At 39.2% G+C, this 22,031-nt stretch overlaps 1 protein-coding gene across 1 annotated transcript; it reads left to right on the top strand.

Annotated features, from left to right (window-relative positions):
- Nucleotides 1-435: 435 nt before the first annotated feature.
- Nucleotides 436-20,720, top strand: LOC112576229 (uncharacterized protein DDB_G0283697-like; the record flags this gene model as incomplete). Its single annotated transcript, XM_025258525.1, is given in 23 exon segments — nucleotides 436-765; nucleotides 4,986-5,063; nucleotides 6,672-6,791; nucleotides 7,553-7,672; nucleotides 7,978-8,037; nucleotides 8,426-8,488; nucleotides 9,173-9,247; nucleotides 9,560-9,625; nucleotides 11,284-11,358; nucleotides 11,667-11,732; nucleotides 13,099-13,173; nucleotides 13,478-13,543; nucleotides 13,755-13,817; nucleotides 14,518-14,583; nucleotides 14,914-14,982; nucleotides 15,297-15,368; nucleotides 16,068-16,139; nucleotides 17,302-17,373; nucleotides 18,272-18,340; nucleotides 18,657-18,728; nucleotides 19,157-19,228; nucleotides 20,389-20,460; nucleotides 20,705-20,720. Coding segments are annotated over 22 exon segments (1,571 nt in total), but the record flags the coding sequence as incomplete, so codon positions are not given.
- Nucleotides 20,721-22,031: the final 1,311 nt, after the last annotated feature.

Genomic DNA, 22,031 nt, shown 5'->3' with positions numbered 1-22,031 from the left:
GCTAAAATTTACAGGTTAGTTTATAGTTTAGTGTTTATCAATATCTGCAAAAGACCAGCTACCCATTCTGGTTGGTCTTTCATCTGAAATTCTTCATTCTCTTTCAACCGATAATACGAACGTGACATCGGCGAAGTGTCCTCTGGTCGAATGTTCGAAGAGCATAAAAATAAAACGATTGTTTTACTAAAATAATATGTTCCGAAATGATTAATTTTAATTTTATTGAATTAAAGCTATAATAGAGTGCTTCAATAATAAAACACAATTAGTTATAGGATTTTTGTAATGGATGATAGCACACACCTGAACATGTTTTGTTAAAAAATGCATTTTGAATTATAAGAAAGCAATGCAGCACAGGTGGGCTCAACTGTCAGGGTCAAAATGAGTTGAGTAAAAAGAGCTGATAGAGGACTTCAGTCACCACGTTGCTGATAAATTCTTCCATGAAATTAAAAGAAGAATATGATATCAGTAGCAGATGTATGCACACGATGCTGCCTGTTGTTTGGTTTAGTCGTCTGACTGTTAAAACGCACTCACAGCAAGTCGAAAATAAAGAAAATTGTTGTCACAGATTTTCAAAATAATTGGATATGACATATGGACCTATTATGTCTTAAATAAGCGTGGACAGACCATCTGCAGAGCATCTGGACAGGTGGAGCCGCCTGACTCCGGTTGTTACGAAGAGCAGACTCGTCTCTCTTCTGCCTTCTTGGAGGCAGTGGTTTCAGAAAGAAGCTATTGCATCGTGAGAAGGTTAGTAAATTAAATAACAAATGACGAGAAACAGCAATGATAAGCATGTTTATCACGTTCAATTCAATATTTATTGTAATCCTAAAAGACAAGTGGTCACCATGTCGAACATATTATCTACATTTCAGTTGATAGTCATTTCAGTCTCTGATCATCTTCTACTCTTGAGCATCTTTCAACAATAACCTCAGAGTTGACAGAAAACTTCCAGGGAATCTCTGACTGATATTAAGGCATTGATTAAGCTATTGTTGACACTCATGAGTAAGTTGTTGACCATTGATTACCCTCGTTGAAAACATCGGTTGTGAAGGGACTGACTATATCAAAGCATTTGTAGCCTATACATTTCTTTATTAGGTAAACCAGCGACCTCTTCACAATTCAAACAATTAGTATATGTATTCAATTAGCATGTCTCTTTCTCTGATTTTTAGATTTTTTTTTCATAAATTATCAATTTAGTAAAAATAGAAAAAATTGAGATTGAATATAGAAATATCGGCAATTCTTACTTTCATCACTAAGTGTCGATTATCTTGTACGTAAGGGGAAATTATTATAAAAATGTATGAAGATTTCCTACAAGATTGTTGTTTCCCTTTGTACTTATCATTAATTTATACTGCTCTAGAGGCATTTGTCATAAGTGCATTCTGCCTATTGATTACAATAAATGAATCTGATTTCTAACCTAGGATGCTATCATCAAAAATGTATTTTGCATACTTTCATCTGAGCAGTATAGATTCACATTTACACAATTTTTGTTTGAGTGAGCAATGTATCGCCTAAATTACACGAAAATAATACTTTAACAATTGGAATAATCTACATTGTTAACAATTTTATCCCTTTTTATCTGCGTAGTCATAGTCAATAACATTTAGTCTGTCTTTACTAATTAGTTTATGGATGTGTGTTAATATTCCCTCTGAAATAGTCCATGCTTAATAATCCTAGATGTAAGTGCTGCTAACAGACAATAACGCAGCGCGCGCGCACACACACATTCTTACACACGCACGCACTCCCACCACCAACACACACACACACACTCACTTCCCCACCCACACTCACTCCTACACACACACATACACCCCCCCCCATACACACACACACTCACACACACACGCTTTACCACACACACAACTACAGACACTTCCCACACACACACACTCCCACCACCAACACACACACACATACTCACTTCCCCACCCACACTCACTCCTACACATACATACACCGCCCGCCCCCCCCCCATACACACACACACACACACACGCGCGCGCGCTTTCCCACACACACAAATACAGACACTTCCCACACACACACACACTCCCACACACACTCACAGACAGGCCTGACGAGAGGGGGGACAGGGGGGTTCTGGTGTACCCGGGCCCGCGGCTGTCAAGGGGGCCCGGCCTTGGTCAGTGGATTTTTTTTTTTCTTCTTCTCCTTTTCTTTTTCTTTTAAAGAAAGGTCTAAGGACAGAACACCCAAGCATTACACATGCAGAAGTTGAGTTTCAAGTCTGTAGAATACAATTTCGGGGTGCTGGGGCCTGTCGTGAGAAGTGTAGTCAGCGGGTATCATATTCTCGCTGGACAAGCCGAGGTGACGGCCGCTGGACACCAAAGATTTTATCGCGTGTCAACCGCCCTGAAGAACGTTGGTGCCATGAGATTGCTGGCTACAGGTGCCACTACGGGGAAGGGTGGGGTGGTGGAGGGGGCGGGCCCTGCAAGCAAATCGGAATGAACAGTGGAGATCAGGCAGGTATGTTACTGATGTGTGGCCACTCTGTGAACCGACATGGTGGGGCCCGCCCCTGGCGCTGCAGCCTGTAAGCGAGAGACATCAAGGCTGCTTTTTTTCGTAGTTACTAAGCAACACTGAGACTTTCCTTAACCGTATCTCCATCACCAAACAAACAACTACATTAGTCTACACAGTAGATCCTTGATACAATGAGACTATTTTATCCTGTAATACTATCGCAGCCAGCAAAATAGAACACATTATTGCAAAACATTTTAAAAACTGCTGTCCCGCAAATATTAGGTTTATAAATTGATCACGGTGGTGTCGCGGGAAGTTTGGAGCTGGAGGAGGATGATAAAGAGGAGGCTAGCATGAGAAAGGTAATTTAATGTAGAGACAGTGTTCGCACGGTGGGTGGAAAGGGGAGGACTCTGACTACTGTAACTAAAGGTGTGGGACGATCGCACGACCTCCGGCGATGTACCAGCATCGCCCTGTAATAACACATCGGCCTCCGACCTTCTTTTGCTCTTTGCATCAGTGTCAATGAGAGTGACTAGCGTCTCAAATTGACTGACAATAATGAAGTTTGTGAGAAAAGCTGATAAAGTTTTTAGTCAGCAGGTAAAATGACAATATTAGTACTGTATAACTTTGTTCTAGGAACTATTACGATTCAGCTAAAATATGCTAAACATTTCTATTTTTCTGTCATTTTTACAAAACTTTCTAATCTCCTTAAATATTAAAAGTATTAACAGTTACTAGCTAACTAGTCTTTAAAACAGTTGCTTTGTCTTCTAAAACTCAGCAGGTATTTTAACGGCTAGTGACTGATGGCGGTTGAAGTCGACCGAGTTTATGCTTCGTAAAAAGTTGGATGAATTCAAAATTTCTGCTTTAAAGAGTCTGAAGGCGACAGTTCAGTTCAGATATTTGTTTACGTGTAACAGCATGCGTGTGTGTAGTTATTGTGTGTGTGTGTGTGCGCGCGCGCGCGTGCGGTTTTGCTAAAGGAATAATATAGGAAGGGACTTTCGATAGGTGCTGCGTGTTGGTTATGTAAGTTGATAAAAATGATAACTGATGTGCTCTGCTGTTCGTCGCAGCAAACACTTTTTTAATGAGGTTATTAACGACACTCGATGGAGACTTGTTTAGGCATTTACTTCTTCGGTTCTTCCTCTTTCCATGTAGAAGTATAAATCACTTACATAGAGAACATTTCCTTGCACGTCAGTGAGCTTAGTACAAAAGCGCAGCACTTAGAACAAAAGGCGATGTGATACCTCTAGCAGTTGTTCTAATCTGTCGAGGTTTTGACATCGCTGCTGACGTAACAGTCCTTACTATGGGGGGGGGGTGCTACAAGTCTGATCCTTTAACATCATTTGTCCTCATTTACTAACCACTCGCATGTAAACAACTTTATGGTCAAGTAGTGATGTAGATCCTAGTGCACTTGTCCTATTGTTTGCAGTCTATATTTCGTTACTGAATGAAGTGTAGATATTGAGATTCGAATTGTAAACATACATTATATACTGGGAAAATAATTTACGATTACAAGTACAAGGGGCCCGGGGAGGTCGTCTGTCCCGGGGCCCGGGCTGGCTCTCGGCGGCCCTGCTCACAGACACACTCCACCGCCACACACACACTCCCACACACACTCACAGACACACTCAAGCAGGCACACACATTTCTCCCTGTCCATCTACCGTTTTAGGCTTGTGTCAAAGGTTATAACAAGATTAGACAGATTAAAATTCACGGATTTTGCTGGGACAGCCTGTCACTAGCATCTTTGGTTCATGGGTCAGATATAGGTCAACTCTTTTAGCCACTCGTTTGATTTCTAAATTTTTTTTTTTGTAACTTACTTTGCTAATGTTGTCTTTTCCTCAAGACATCCTTTCGTCCCCTATCTGTTATATTTCTTGATTTCCCATTCCCAAAGTGCGAAATTGCCTTAAGGTGGAAGCACTCTTCCCTTTATAATTCAGCAACAACCAGACCTCGTCTCACAAGGAAAGAAACAAACTCGATGTAAACAACAATTCCGACATAATTGACACGATGGTAATCAAAGTTAGCTTTTATTAGATTTATTGAGAGTGAACTCTGCTTCTTTCTCGACCACAGTGTTGAGTACAGAGTGTTCTCGAAACGATAGCATGAAACAGTCTCCGGAAGTTCTTTCCCACACAAAATGAGGTGAATGTTACCCGAACAACGATGACAATGAAGCTATTCTAGAGTATCAAAGTGTTTGTCAAAGTATGTGACACAGACTTACATGACTCAGACAATACGAGGTTACGACTGTGACGACTGATGTCTATGGTACAGGAGCTCAGTGCAGATAGACTGTCTATGATAAGTCAACATGGCACAACTTTCATCAGACCGACGACGATTTTACTTTCTATTGCCTCAATTGTATGTTTCAGAGTCTAGAATGGTCGTGATAGGACTGGCAGTATTAGCACTATGGACCTTTGCTTCACAAACTGATATCTGTTTGGCAAGTAAGTGAATAAGAAAAAAAACATTAATTAGTAAAGATAATGCAATTAACCACACGCAATGTTTAGTTTAGTCAGTCCTTTTTACTCCTGGAGGACCATAGGGCCGCAACAACACCTCGCCAGCGGATCCGGTATAGGGCAGCCCCCCTCAGCAGGGCCCATGTGGTTCCCATGTCCTTTGCTTCGCTCTCTACTCTTTTTTTCCAAGTCTGCTTTGGTCTTCCAACTCTCCTCTTCCCCTGAGGATTCCAGTCAAGAGCCTGCCTGGCAATGGTGTCAGCTGGTTAGTGCAGGGTGTTCCTATCCAGCCCCATATGCGCTTTATGATGTCCTGGCTAGTGGCATTCTGGTTGGTTCTTGTCCACAGGCTGCTGTTGGAGATCTTTTCAGGGCATCTTATTCCAAGGATATGGCGCAGGCATCGGTTGGTAAAGGTCTGGAGCTTGTTGGTGATGATGTTTGTCACTCTCCAGGTGTCAGAATCATACAGTAGGACTGCCTTCTCGTTGGTGTTGAAGATGCGGGTCTTAATACGGAAGGACAATGCTCGGGAGTTCCAGATGGGACGTAGGCTGCTGAAAGCGGCTTTCGATGTCATCATCCGCTCCACCATCCTTGTTGACAATGCTCCCCAGATTCGTGAAGCGGTCTGTTTCCGGGATGTTCTCTCCTTGAAGTTGGATTGGGAGTTCTTCTTGTTGCTGATTCTGATCACTTCGGTCTTCTTTCTGTTGACCTTTAAGCCAGTCTTCACTGCTTCCTCTGCTAGCTTACTCTGGTTTGTGTAAGTTGTTGCCGATGAGGCAGGAGACTAATGTCATCTACAAAGTCCAGATCATCTAGCTCTATGGTAAAGGTCCACTGGATACAGGTGTTGTTGTCTTGGATTGTCTTGCGCATAATCCCGTCTATGACCATCAGGAAGATTGTTGGTGATAAAATTCAACACTGATTTACGCCGGTCTTCACTACAAAAGGTTTAGTGAGTTTGCCATTGTGAATAACTTGGCAGGATGGGTCTTTGCACAACCTCTGGATAATGTTTATGAGCTTAGGTGAAATGCCCTAGTGGATCATCGGGCTTCAGATGATGTCCCTGTCTCCGCTGTCGAATGCCTTCTCAAAGTCCACAAAAGTTATAGAGATGAAGGACTGCTACTTAACAGACTCAATGATGATACGGAAGGTGGCATAGCATTTACTTTATACGTATACCTACTTTTATTACACCTACTTTTATTTTACATGTTTTGTTTCTGAAATATGTCTGTTATTATACGAATTTCATGCATGAAATGTGTATGTCTACTTTTATTATACATATTTTATACCTAAACTGTGTAAAATTTTACTACACATATTTTACAGGTGACATTTTATGTCGATTATGTATATTTAAATAGGAAATGGGTATGCCTATTTTTTACATGAAATTCCTACGCCTACCTTTTATGCAGGCACACACACACACACATTTATGATGGTGCAACTGTGTGTATATAAATTTGAATGCAGAAGACTGTTTTGAGAAAAAAAACTTGTCATTTTCTTAAAAAGAAGAATTATTTGGCCTTTATCTCTCAAGACCAGATTTTTCATTATCACCAGGGGCTCAGCCGTATGACACAGCATCGACTGAATATTTTCAACCACAGCATGTGAATGATGATGGGAATGATGAGGATAAGAATTATCATGAGTATTACGTGGATGAGATAAGTGACGCAGGTAAACTTTATGTTGTACACTCAAACTAATCTACTCTAACATTTTTGTGCATGCACAGTTCATTGGTGTATAAGATAAGTCTTGCTTTAAGACAGCAAGTGTATTACATTGTATCAATCACCACACGTGTGTGTGTGCGCGCGCGCTCGCCTTTTCTCTGTCTTTAATATATATATAAATTTTTGTTCCGGTGTAATTGCAAGAGTTCAAACATAAATTTATCAATTTTTATCCATGCATTTAAATACGATACAAACATTTTGAAAACATGAAGCTTCAAAGTTGAAAATTTAGTTTGTGAATTCGTTATTCTATGAGGTTTTTTTTATTATTGTATTTATTTATTTTTTGTTGAATTAATAAATGGCTTTATTGCTCAGTGTTTGTCTGGTAGGCATCTATTCCGACAGGTAGATATGCAACTGCGAAGATGAGTTTGAATGTATATGTGCGAGTGTCTGTACTAGTGTGTATTTGAGTGTGTTGGTGTGAATGTCAATTAGTGATAGTTACGTGCATCAGACTGCTTTAAAAGAAGGAACATTATTTTAATCTGTGAACCACAGGAGAATCAGGGAGCCTTGACCATACGTGGTGCTGGCCTTTAAAACCTAATGTATATTTTATTTTATCGACAACCACACTTGTGTGTCTGAGCATGTCTTCGTGTACATAGGTTAGCAATAAACTGTCTTCATAGTAACATTTGTTGTTGTAAAAAATAAAATCCCGTACATATCGATGTCAACTTGGCTTTCCAGACTATGACGAAATCCACAGTGATTCATCGTCGAACGAGGAAGAAGAAGAAACTGATGAAGAAACTGATGAAGAAACTGATGAAGAAACTGATGAAGAAACCGATGAAGAATCCGATGAAGGTAAACTTTTGTTGTAAATTTATCTTTGTACAGAGGAATATACGTGCGCGCTAACATCTGTGTGTGTGTGTGAATTTAACTGACAGCAACTTCAAACAGCCTGCCAAACTGTACACACAAAGACGAGTAGGACCAATACATGGGTATTCATGTTTTTGAAAGATAGAGTAGATTGTACTTCATTGACAGCTGCACTAGTGTGTCTGTGTGTCTGTGTACGTAGGTGAGCTATGAAGCGGTTTGGTGATACCGTTTGTTGTGAAAGACAACATCCTGTGAATATTTGTGTGACATTGGCTTTCCAGGTTCAAAGGGATCACAGACCGTCTATTTTAGCGATGTAGGGATGGCCATAAGCAACAAAGGTTAGCTTTAGTGCTAAATGTATGGCTATAAATAGCAACATAATTGCCTGCTGGAATGTGTTTAAAATTAACCGCCGGCGAACTTTAATTGCTCTGCTAAACTATTAATACAAAGATGTGTAAGAAAGATATGTTGGTAGTCAAGTTTTCTGTAAGCTAGTGTATATTTTACTTTATAGACAACTTTACTTGCGTGTGTATGCACTTATTTGTGTACATAGGTAAGCGATGAACCGCTTTCGTAAAACAACTTACATTGTAAGAGAAAGCTACAATTGTGTTTCGGAGTAGTTCTTCGTGCATGTAGGTTACTGATAAACCGTTTTTGCAAAACTATTTTACGTGAAAGAGAAAAGTTGGTAATATTTATGTGACCTTTCCTTTCCAGACTCAAGCAGATTCGACGTAGATGAGATGGAGCAAAAAGAGTATAATGAAGACACTAATGGAGGTTAGCTTCAGTCTTTTTAATGTGTGACTGTAAACTACAACACACGGACGAGCTTACCAAACTATTTATACAAAGATCAACGTTGACTTTTTTCAAGAACGGAGAAGAAGTAGAGAAGGCTGAAGAAAGAAATCGAGTTTAGCTTTAGTGCTAAATGCATGACTAAACAGGAAGCTATCTGTGTGCTTGCCTAGGTGTGCCACAGGCCAACGTTCACTGGCCTGCCCAGCTTTACATGTAAACAAAGACGAGTAAGAAATATTAGTAGTATTGTTTTAAAACACAAAGTGTATATTTTACTTGATCAACAACAACGCTTGTCAGTCTGATCGTTCCTTAGTGTAAGTTGGTTAGTGATAAAGTGTTTAAGTAACACAGTTCATTGTGAAAAGAAAACGTGATTTGTTATCAACAACTACAACTGATTTTTAAGGTTCTTATTATATTTGATTGTTTTTCTTTTCTTGTTTCGTTTTTCTTTCTTTTGTTTCTCTTTTTAGTATACGCATTGAGACTGCCTAAAATGGTGGACAAAAAGCATTATACACTTTCAAATAATAATTAGAATAGTAGTGGTAGTGGTAGTGGTAGTGGTAGTAGTAGTGGTAGTGGTAGTGGTAGTGGTGGTTGTAGTAGTAGTAGTATACACATACTGTACATAATTATGTGAACTTGGAGTTGCAGGTTCAAGAAGGTTGAAGGACATATCAGTGCCGACCGACGAAGAAGAGGAAGAGAACCCTGAAGAAACTTACAATGGTTAGCTTTCGTGTTTATTGTGTCTGTAAACAGGAGCATGATTGCGCGTGAAATTGTGTGTTTGTGTAAAGTCAACCGCCAGTGAAGATAGACTGGCCTGCCAAAGTATGTATGTACACACACACACAAAGAGAATAAAACAGATTAGTAGTCATGTTTAAAAAACCTAATGTACTTTTACTTTATGGACATCAATACTTGTGAGTCTGAGTATTTGTTGCTGTACGTAGATAAGTGATGAAGCATAACAGTAATACAGTTTGATGTGAAAGGCAACATGATGTGAATATGTCTATGACCATGGCTGTACAGGCTCAGACAAATACAAGGGCTCCTCGGCCTCGAAATGGGAAAAAAGAGGAATTAAAACTCGAAAAGGTAATGGTGGTTAGCTTTAGTGTTACACTATGACAGTAAACAGGAACACTCGTGCGTGCTGGCTTGTGTGTTTGTGTGTTTGTGTGTGTGTGTGTGTGTGTAAAGTCAGTCGCTCGCCAGCTAAAACTGACCTGCAGAACGATCTTTGCGAAGATGAGGATGACGGTTTACTTATTTTTTTCTTAAAAACTAGTGTGTATTTTATTGGATTGTCACTGCACGTGTGTCTGGTTTGGTAGGTTTGCGACTAACCGTTAGCGTCAGACAGTTTGTTGTTGCTGTGAGACATTTTTCAATGTCTGTCTATCAAAGCGGAAGTCATGCTCTCGTAAAAAGAAATACAGCATAAAGCAGACGCCATTCTGACGCCATTTTTAAAGATATTTTTATCCCGTTTTCCCGAGGATCGAGACCTTTTTCGTTGACGCGCATGGCGCTTGACGTCATTTGCGTTCTAAGTCACGTGACGTCTGGTTTAAGCTTCTGGAGCTGCTGTCTCTGCCAGTGGGGGTTCGCTTCCTGCGATCTCCGTCAGGCTCGCAAAAACGTCTCAACTTAACCGTTGTTCGGTGTGGTAGGCGCTGGCCATTGGTTTCAGCCTGCGAGAGACAATGTAGCAAGTCCACGTGTCATAGTCCATGAGGCTTGACCTCACGCGGACACCAGAGTAGAGAAGTTGGAGTTAAGGCCGTGAGAGACGGCTGGAGCAGGGCGCCACTAGTTGGCACAGAAAGTGTTGATCATACGAGTCGATGGGAAACTGTGGGGCTGGTTCTTGGTACTCTACACACGTGGCTGGCTAGTGGACACAACTCACTAGATGATGGCTAGGGGACACAAGTTGCTGGCTAGGGGACACAAGTGGCTGGCTAGGGGACACAAGATGCTGGCTAGGGGACACAAGTGGTTGGCTAGTGGACACATGTGGCTGGCTAGGGGACACAAGATGCTGGCTAGGGGACACAAGATGCTGGCTAGGGGACACAAGATGCTGGCTAGGGGACACAAGTGGCTGGCTAGGGGACACAAGATGCTGGCTAGGGGACACAAGTGGCTGGCTAGGGGACACAAGTGGCTGGCTAATGGACACAAGTGGTTGGCTAGTGGAAACAACTCACAAGATGCTGGCTAGTGGACACAAGTGGCTGGCTAGTGGACACATGTGGCTGGCTAGTGTACACATGTGGTTGGCTAGGGGACACAAGTGGCTGGCTAGTGGACATAAGTGGCTGGCTAGTGGACACAAGTGGTTGGCTAGTGGAGACAACTCATAAGATGGTGGCTAGTGGACACAAGTGCTCTGCTAGTGGACACATGTAGTTGGCTAGTGGAGGGTGTATTCAATGTCGCTAGGGGACAGTTGTCGAATTTAAAATCTTGGAAATCTATGTATATATTCTTTGCAGGCTCAAACCAATCCATGGGAATCTTGTTCAAAAACTTTCAAAAAGTAAAAGATGCTTTACAAACTAATTTGGGTTAGCTTGAGAGTTAAATGACCTGCTGTAAACATAAACATATGTGCGTGCATGCTTGTGTGTATTTGAGTGTGTGGATAAAGTCCATAGAACATATTTATGAAGGTTAGTTTTAGTGTTAAATGTGTGGCTGTAAAGAAATTCCTGTATAAATTTTTTGATGTGAACTTGGAATTGCAGGTTCAAACAAAGTCAAGATCATATCAGTGCCGACCGACGAAGAAGAGGAAGAGAACCCTGAAGAAACTTACAATGGTTAGCTTTCGTGTTTATTGTGTCTGTAAACAGGAGCATGATTGCGCGTGAAATTGTGTGTTTGTGTAAAGTCAACCGCCAGTGAAGATAGACTGGCCTGCCAAAGTATGTATGTACACACAAAGAGAATAAAACAGATTAGTAGTCATGTTTAAAAAAAACCTAACGTATTTTTACTTTATGGACATCAATACTTGTGAGTCTGAGTATTTGTTGCTGTACGTAGATAAGTGATGAAGCATAACAGTAATACAGTTTGTTGTGAAAGGCAACATGATGTGAATATGTCTATGACCATGGCTGTACAGGCTCAGACAAATACAAGGTCTCCTCGGCCTCGAAATGGGAAAAAGGAGGAATTAAAACTCGAAAAGGTAATGGTGGTTAGCTTTAGTGTTACACTATGACAGTAAACAGGAACACTCGTGCGTGCTGGCTTGTGTGTTTGTGTGTGTGTGTGTGTAAAGTCAGTCGCTCGCCAGCTAAAACTGACCTGCAGAACGATCTTTGCGAAGATGAGGATGACGGTTTACTTATTTTTTTCTTAAAAACTAGTGTGTATTTTATTGGATTGTCACTGCACGTGTGTCTGGTTTGGTAGGTTTGCGACTAACCGTTAGCGTCAGACAGTTTGTTGTTGCTGTGAGACATTTTTCAATGTCTGTCTATCAAAGCGGAAGTCATGCTCTCGTAAAAAGAAATACAGCATAAAGCAGACGCCATTCTGACGCCATTTTTAAAGATATTTTTATCCCGTTTTCCCGAGGATCGAGACCTTTTTCGTTGACGCGCATGGCGCTTGACGTCATTTGCGTTCTAAGTCACGTGACGTCTGGTTTAAGCTTCTGGAGCTGCTGTCTCTGCCAGTGGGGGTTCGCTTCCTGCGATCTCCGTCAGGCTCGCAAAAACGTCTCCACTTAACCGTTGTTCGGTGTGGTAGGCGCTGGCCATTGGTTTCAGCCTGCGAGAGACAATGTAGCAAGTCCACGTGTCATAGTCCATGAGGCTTGACCTCACGCGGACACCAGAGTAGAGAAGTTGGAGTTAAGGCCGTGAGAGACGGCTGGAGCAGGGCGCCACTAGTTGGCACAGCCAGTCTTGACCACACGAGTCAATGGGAAACTGTGGGGCTGGTTCTTGGTACTCTACACAGGTGGCTGGCTAGTGGACACAACTCACTAGATGATGGCTAGGGGACACAAGTTGCTGGCTAGGGGACACAAGTGGCTGGCTAGGGGACACAAGATGCTGGCTAGGGGACACAAGTGGTTGGCTAGTGGACACAAGTGGCTGGCTAGTGGACATAAGTGGCTGGCTAGTGGACACAAGTGGTTGGCTAGTGGAGACAACTCACAAGATGCTGGCTAGTGGACACAAGTGCTCTGCTAGTGGACACATGTAGTTGGCTAGTGGAGGGTGTATTCAATGTCGCTAGGGGACAGTTGTCGAATTTAAAATCTTGGAAATCTATGTATATATTCTTTGCAGGGTCGAACCAATCCATGGGAATCTTGTTCAAAAACTTTCAAAAAGTAAAAGATGCTTTACAAACTAATTTGGGTTAGCTTTAGAGTTAAATGACCTGCTGTAAACATAAACATATGTGCGTGCATGCTTGTGTGTATTTGAGTGTGTGGATAAAGTCCATAGAACATATTTATGAAGGTTAGTTTTAGTGTTAAATGTGTGGCTGTAAAGAAATTCCTGTATAAATTTTTTGATGTGAACTTGGAATTGCAGGTTCAAGCAAAGTCAAGATCATATCAGTGCCGACCGACGAAGAAGAGGAAGAGAACCCTGAAGAAACTTACAATGGTTAGCTTTCGTGTTTATTGTGTCTGTAAACACATGATTGCGCGTGAAATTGTGTGTTTGTGTAAAGTCAACCGCCAGTGAAGATAGACTGGCCTGCCAAAGTATGTATGTACACACAAAGAGAATAAAACAGATTAGTAGTCATGTTTAAAAAAAACCTAACGTATTTTTACTTTATGGACATCAATACTTGTGAGTCTGAGTATTTGTTGCTGTACGTAGATAAGTGATGAAGCATAACAGTAATACAGTTTGTTGTGAAAGGCAACATGATGTGAATATGTCTATGACCATGGCTGTACAGGCTCAGACAAATACAAGGGCCCCTCGGCCTCGAAATGGGAAAAAGGAGGAATTAAAACTCGAAAAGGTAATGGTGGTTAGCTTTAGTGTTACACTATGACAGTAAACAGGAACACTCGTGCGTGCTGGCTTGTGTGTTTGTGTGTGTGTGTGTGTAAAGTCAGTCGCTGGCCAGCTAAAACTGACCTGCCGAACGATCTTTGCGAAGATGAGGATGACGGTTTACTTATTTTTTTCTTAAAAACTAGTGTGTATTTTATTGGATTGTCACTGCACAGGTTCAGACAAATACAAGGGCTCCGCGTACTGGGAACCGGAAAAAGGAAGAAAAACTCGAAAAGGTAATGGTGGTTAGCTATATTTTTTAAATTGTCTATTATAAAATGGAATATACGTACGTGCTGGCTTTTGTGTTCGTGTTTGTGTAAAGTCAATCTCTGGCGAACTCAAACTGGCCTGCCAAGCATCCTTCCTTTGTCATAATTATCCCATTGTCCCGTTTTGTTTTTGTCTTTTTTCAACATCACTTAGTGGGCAGTCTCGTCTTTTTTTTTTTTTTTTTTCGCGAGGGATTATTAGCGCTTTTTTTTTCTCAGCATGTAAGCAAATATGTATTTTAATATAGATGGACGGCTTTTGGTATTTATTTTTGAGTGTAAATAAAGTTTTTGTTTGTACTGTTCCATTTCGTCTTTGTTGCGTTCCACGCTCATTAGTTTCATTGGAAAGTCATGTCCCTCCTCTATCTTATCCCGGGAAATGCAAGGAGATGATACGCGACAATTGTAAAAGGGACAATCTTGTAAATATTTATATGACTTTTTTTTAGCAGGCTCAAAAGGACTCCTGAACATCGATTTTAAGAATCCGATAAAAGTAGTTTACAAAGGTTTGCTTTTCAGTGAAATTATTTTCTGTAAACAGGAACATCCGTTCGTCTAAGTGTGTGTGTGTATGCGAGCTGGTGGTTTTTGTAAGATATTTTATTGTAAAAAAGATAATCTTGTCCATATTTACATTTCCTTGGTTTATCATGTTCAGGAAGAACCCACGAAATACCTTTTACGAGCGAGAAAGAGGAAGAGAACATTCAAGAAACGAATGGAGGTTGGTTTTGTGTTAAATGTAAAGATGCGATCAGAAAGGTAAAAGCCCGAAGACGACCACCCGCACGTTTGTGTAGAAAACAAATGCCATTAAAAATCAATTGGCCCACAGTAAAATAATATACCAGGACGAGTATAAAAGATTGAATGGATGTCAGGATGTTTCAAAGCTAATGAATAATTTATTTTATCTCTACCTACACTTGTGTCTGCTTATTTTTCGTGTATGTTGGTGAGCAATGGAAATTCTTTGTGAGGAGAGGATTGTAGCGAAAAAAAGGTCGTGTGAATATTGAATCCTGTGTGTATTTATGTGTCCATGGCTGTACAGGCCCAGACAGATTCAAGTACACCCCAAGAAACAAAGGCAATGGAAGGAAGGGAGAAAATCCGAATGGAGGTTAGATTGAGTGTTTAGTGTTTAGTGTATGGCTGTAAACAGAAACATTAGTGTTTGCTGGCTTGTGTGAGTGTGTGTTCGGGTTAAGTCCCCGGATTGTCAGCTTTTGTCGGTCTCATTATACACAGAATAGTCAGAAAAAAAATACAACTAATATTTCTCCTAAGATAATTTATGTTTTATTTCATAAAAAGCTTTATTTCCTTTTTCGGTGGTTCTTTGTGTAAGTTGTTTATTGGTCAACTATATGGGTACAAGAATTTGTTGCAAAAGAATCAACCTCAAAATATACTTACATAACCATGACATTACAGGTTCAAGGAAATCAAAGCCTTCCACATGGACGAAAGGAACGAATGATAACAAGCCTGACAAAAATAACCCAGGTTAACTTTTGTGTTAAATGTGTATAGATCAACAGATATATACCTGTCGCTGGCTTGTCTGTCTGTGTCTGTCAGGTTGGCCGAGGGTTTTTTTTTTTTTATTGGTCTTTTGTTTACTAAATACAGAAAAGTTTGGGTACCAAAGAGTGATAATCATGTTTTTCTAAAGCAAGTGAATATTTTATTTAAATGGACAGAAACTCTTGTTTGTCGGGTGTTTATATATATATAGTTAAGATATTTCAAATAAACGGTTTTCTGATTTATTATATTAAAAAAAACCGGATTTTCATTATGCGATCTTGACCTTACAGCACTAACCAAAGCAAAGCAACTCTCTTGTGAGGACTAGGTAGAAGAAGAGAAAGTTGAAAAACCTACTGGAGTTGTTTTTTTGTAACATGTACAGTGTAAACAACATCAGAAAAAGTCGCCAGTGCAAGTTGCAGTGTGCGCACGAAAAGCTCACTCGGGCGAATTGGCAGTGTCCTGCTTAACTATTTATTCAAAGATTAGTAGAAAAATACTTTGGTATTTATTGTTCTCTAACAGTTGTGTATATTTTACTTGATTGACAGCTACATCTGTGTGTCTGTATTTCCTACTGTATGTAGGTTTCCAACGAACCGTTTTTACAGTTTATACAGTTTGTTGGAAAAAAGAAACCTGCGTTAATCTTGATGTTTATTGCTGTTGCAGGATCATCCAGATTCCAGCAAAACCCATCGACGGACAGCGAAGTACTAGACATGGATCTTATAATTAAAGGAGGTTAGTTTTAGTTTCCCATGTATTACAATTAACAGAAACATATGTGTGGGCTGTTTTATGTGTGAATGTGTGTGTGGTGGATGGTGGAAAAATGCAATGGAATAAGAAATCCATAGTCCGAAAACTTTACTTGAAAAGATTGATTGGATGTCAGGACTTTGTTTCAAAGCTAATGAATAATTTATTGTATCTCTACCTACACTTGTGTCTACTTATTTTTCGTGTATGTTGGTGAGCAATGGAAATTCTTTGTGAGGAGAGGATTGTAGCGACAAAAAGGTCGTGTGAATATTGATGTAAACTAGGAGTTTCAATGACCCCCATCGTGGAACAGAGGACAGATGACTGATAGAATTTATAAAGGATAGCTTGAGATTTTAATGCATGGCTATAAACAGGAACACACCTGCGCACGCAGCTTGATTAACTATATTTACAAAAAAGGAAGAAAGATTAGAATTCCTGTTTTAAAAGCTTGTGTATTGTTACTTTATCAGAAGCTACCCTTGTGTGTCTAATTATTTCTTAGTGTACATAGGTTTACGAGAATTTGTTTACGTAAGACATTTTGCTATCATGGCAAAATCCTGTAAATATTTATGGGACTAAAAGACCTAGTAATACAGTTTGGTGTGAAAAGGAAAATCCTGTGTATAATTAAATAACTATGGTTTTACAAGCTCAAATAGACTCAAACACTTCCCACTAACGAAACGGAAAGAAGGCAAAAGGAAGGGTAAAAAAGTAATGGAAGTTAGTTTTAGTGTTAATGTAAGGCTGTGATTGGACACATAAGTGATTTCTGACTTGTGTCAGCATGTTTGGGTAAAACGAACACTGGAGAAACAAAAGGATGGTGTTGTGTTAAATGTAAAGATCCAATCAGAAACAAAAGCACGAAAATTAAGGCTCTTCCCCTTGTGTGTCAACCGTGGTGATAGTCATTTGTACTGCTGTACAATATACAAAGACGAGAAGGTTACAGAAATATAGATTACTAGTCATTTCTTTTTCAAGACCAGTGTATATTTTCTTTAATTAACAACTACACTTGTGCATCTGAGTATTTCCTACTGTATGTAGGTTTTCGGTGAATCGTTTTCATACTGCAGCTTGTTCTAAAAGAGAAAGTCTGTCAATGTTGATGTGGTTTGCATTGCAGGGCCAAACAGAGTGAAGACAATCTCACCAACGAACAATGGAGAAGTGGAGGAGAACTATGGAACTGATGAAGGTTAGCTTGAGTGTTCAGTTTATGGCTTTTTACAGGAACATACGTACGCGCTGGCTTGTGTGTGTGTCAGTGTGTAAGGAGAGTGTGCATATAGCCTCATGTGTGTGTGTGTATGTCAGTGTGTAAGGAGAGTGTGCATATAGCCTCTTGTGTGTGTGTCAGTGTGTAAGGACGGTGTGCATAGAGCCTGAGCGGTGCACCTACAAATAGAAGTTAATCAGCTACACTACAAATTTTTATTTTTTAAAGCTTTTTTAAATTTACGACAGTTAATCTTTCTCAGTTTTTCTTCGTGTTCGTGTATTTATATATATGCTACAAATGAGCCGATGTTGTAAGACGATTTAGTGTGAATAAAAACAAGTTAAAAATTTGAGTTGGCCCTAACTTTTCAAGCTTTAACGAAACAAATAGAATCACTTAAAACCTCGGTGTAAACAACAAATGTTAGTTTTGATGGTAAATAGAAAGCTATCAACAAAAACATCAAACGTTTTCATTATTCAAGAATGTTTGAGCATCAGTTTACATATGCATGTGAGTTTTGGAATAAAATGTGTTGTGGATATAGCATCTGGTAATTTAGTTTTAGTTTTTTTATTTAGGTTTATTCAATCCAATAGAATCCCATTAAAGTACCACAAAAACCAAAAGGATGCTAAACAAGCTAGTGGGTGTTTGTTATAGTAATGAATGTAGATGAGCAAACACACAGATAAAATACTGCTTGCGAGCGTCTATAATTGTGTGTGTGTGTGTGTGTAAGGTTCAAGTTAACAATGCTAACAGCTACACTTCTGTGTCTAAGTATTTCTTTGTCTACTTAGTGTTGAAATAATAATACTGTTTGCTGTTGAAAAAAAATCCTGTGTGTATTTATGTGTCCATGGCTGTACAGGCCCAGACAGATTCAAGTACACCCCAAGAAACAAAGGCAATAGAAGGAAGGGAGAAAATCCGAATGGAGGTTAGATTGAGTGTTTAGTGTTTAGTGTATGGCTGTAAACAGAAACATTAGTGTTTGCTGGCTTGTGTGAGTGTGTGTTCGGGTTAAGTCCCCGGATTGTGAGCTTTTGTTGGTCTCATTATACACAGATTAGTCAGAGAAAAAATACAACTAATATTTCTCCTAAGATAATTTATGTTTTATTTCATAAAAAGCTTTATTTCCTTTTTCTTTGGTTCTTTGTGTAAGTTGTTTATTGGTCAACTATGTATGGGTACAAGAATTTGTTGCAAAAGAATCAACCTCAAAATATACTTACATAACCATGACATTACAGGTTCAAGGAAATCAAAGCCTTCCACATGGACGAAAGGAACGAATGATAACAAGCCTGACAAAAATAACCCAGGTTAACTTTTGTGTTAAATGTATATAGATCAACAGATATATACCTGTCGCTGGCTTGTCTGTCTGTGTCTGTCAGGTTGGCTGAGGGTTTTTTTTTAATTGGTCTATTGTTTACTAAATACAGAAAAGTTTGGGTACGAAAGAGTGATAATCATGTTTTTCTAAAGCAAGTGAATATTTTATTTAAATGGACAGAAACTCTTGTTTGTCGGGTGTTTATATATATATAGTTAAGATATTTCAAATAAACGGTTTTCTGAAATCGATTTATTATATTAAAAAAAACGGATTTTCATTATGCGATCTTGACCTTACAGCACTAACCAAAGCAAAGCAACTCTCTTGTGAGGACTAGGTAGAAGAAGAGAAAGTTGAAAAACCTACTGGAGTTGTTTTTTTGTAACATCTTGATGCTTATTGCTGTTGCAGGATCATCCAGATTCCAGCCCAACCCATCGCCGAACGGCGAAGTAGTAGACGTGTATCTTAAAATGAAAGAAGGTTAGTTTTAGTTTCCCATATATTACAATTAACAGAAACATATGTGCGGGCTGTTATATGTGTGTATGTGTGTGTGGTGGATGGTGGAAAAATGCAATGGAATACGGAATCCATTGTCCGAAAACTTTACTTGAAAAGATTAAATTGATGTCAGGACTTTGTTTCAAAGCTAATGAATAATTTATTGTATCTCTACCTACACTTGTGTCTGCTTATTTTTCGTGTATGTTGGTGAGCAATGGAAATTCTTTGTGAGGAGAGGCTTGTAGCGACAAAAAGGTCGTGTGAATATTGATGTAAACTAGGAGTTTCAATGACCCCCATCGTGGAACAGAGGACAGATGACTGATAGAATTTATGGAGTATAGCTTGAGATTTTAATGCATGGCTATAAACAAGAACGCACCTGCGCACGCAGCTTAATTAACTATATTTACAAAAAAGGAAGAAAGATTAGAATTCCTGTTTTAAAAGCTTGTGTATTGTTACTTTATCAGAAGCTACCCTTGTGTGTTTAATTTTTTCTTAGTGTACATAGGTTTACGAGAATTTGTTTACGTAAGACATTTTGCTATCATGGCAAAATCCTGTAAATATTTATGGGACTAAAAGACCTAGTAATACAGTTTGGTGTGAAAAGGAAAATCCTGTGTATAATTACATAACCATGGTTTTACAAGCTCAAATAGACTCAAACACTTCCCACTAACGAAACGGAAAGAAGGCGAAAGGAAGGATAAAAAAGTAATGGAAGTTAGTTTTAGTGTTAATGTAAGGCTGTAATTGGACACATAAGTGATTTCTGACTTGTGTCAGCATTTTTGGGTAAAACGAACACTGGAGAAACAAAAGGATGGTGTTGTGTTAAATGTAAAGATCCAATCAGAAACAAAAGCCCGATAATAACGGCTCTTCCCCTTGTGTGTCAACCGTGGTGATAGTCATTTGTACTGCTGTACAATATACAAAGACAAAAAGGTTACAGAAATAGATTACTAGTCATTTCTTTTTCAAGACCAGTGTATATTTTCTTTAATTAACAACTACACTTGTGCATCTGAGTATTTCCTATTGTATGTAGGTTTTCGGTGAATCGTTTTCATACTGCAGCTTGTTCTAAAAGAGAAAGTCTGTCAATGTTGATGTGGTTTGCATTGCAGGGCCAAACAGAGTGAAGACAATCTCACCAACGAACAATGGAGAAGTAGAGGAGAACGATGGAACTAATGAAGGTTAGCTTGAGTGTTCAGTTTATGGCTTTTCACAGGAACATACGTACGCGCTGGCTTGTGTGTGTGTAAGTGTAAGGAGAGTGTGCATATAGCATCTTCTGTGTGTGTGTAAGGTTCAAGTCAACAATGCTAACAGCTACACTTCTGTGTCTAAGTATTTCTTTGTCTACTTAGTGTTGAAATAATAATACTGTTTGCTGTGAAAAAAAATCCTGTGTGTATTTATGTGTCCATGGCTGTACAGGCCCAGACAGATTCAAGTACAACCCAGAAACAAGGCAATAGAAGGAAGGGAGAAAATCGAATGGAGGTTAGATTGAGTGTTTAGTGTTTAGTGTATGGCTGTAAACAGAAACATTAGTGTTTGCTGGCTTGTGTGAGTGTGTGTTCGGGTTAAGTCCCCGGATTGTGAGCTTTTGTCGGTCTCATTATACACAGATTAGTCAGAGAAAAAAATACAACTAATATTTCTCCTAAGATAATTTATGTTTTATTTCATAAAAAGCTTTATTTCCTTTTTCGGTGGTTCTTGGTGTAAGTTGTTTATTGGTCAACTATATGGTGTACAAGTTTGTGCAAAAGAATCAACCTCAAATATACTTACATAACCATGACATTACAGGTTCAAGGAAATCCAAGCCCTTCATGGACGAAAGGAACGAGATGATAACAGCCTGACAAAAATACCAGGTTAACTTTTGTGTTAATGTGTATAGATCAACAGATTATACTGTCGCTGGCTTGTCTGTGTGTGTGCTGTCAGGTTTGGCCGAGGGTTTTTTTTTTTTTTTAATTGGTCTATGTTTTACTAAATACAGAAAAGTTTGGGTTACGCAAAGAGTGATAATCATGTTTTTCTAAAGCAAGTGAATATTTTATTTAATGGACAGAAACCCATTGTTTGTTCGGGTGTTTGTTATATATTATTATAGTTAAGATATTTCAAATAAACGGTTTTCTGATTTATTATATTAAAAAAACGGATTTCATTATGCCCGATCTTGACCTGTACAGCACTAACCAAAGCAAAGCAACTCTCTTGTAAGGACTAGGTAGAAGAAGAGAAAGTTTGAAAAACCTACTGGAGTTGTTTTTTTTGTACGTGTAGTGTATAATCAACATCTTCCCAGTGTGCTAGAGTTTATTGGGCGAATTTGGCAGTGTTCTGAACATTTTATTCAATCAAGATTATTCCTCCAGTTGTGTATATTTTACCAGCTAATTCTGTGTGTCCAACCAAAACCCGATCGCCTGTTGAGGATCGTAGAGTAGTAGCTAGACTTGGCTCTTAAAATGATCCAAGAAGCCCTAGTTAGTTTTAGTTCCATATTATTACAAATAAGAAATATGTGTTTGGCTGTTATATGTGTGTATGTGGTGTGGTGGATGGATGGTTGGAAAATGCATGGAATAAGATCCATTGTCCGAAACTTTACTTGAAAAGATTAAATGATGTCAGGACTTTGTTTCAAACGTATGAATAATTTATTGTGCCATCTCTACCTACATTTTTGTGTCTGCTTATTTTTCGTGTATGTTGGTGAGCAATGGAAATTCTTTGTGAGGAGAGG

This window comes from Pomacea canaliculata, linkage group LG11 (genome assembly GCF_003073045.1).
Source record: "Pomacea canaliculata isolate SZHN2017 linkage group LG11, ASM307304v1, whole genome shotgun sequence".
NCBI lineage: Eukaryota > Metazoa > Mollusca > Gastropoda > Architaenioglossa > Ampullariidae > Pomacea > Pomacea canaliculata.
The sequence above is the reverse complement of the archived record's forward strand: the minus strand, read 5'-3'. Positions and strand labels throughout refer to the sequence as shown.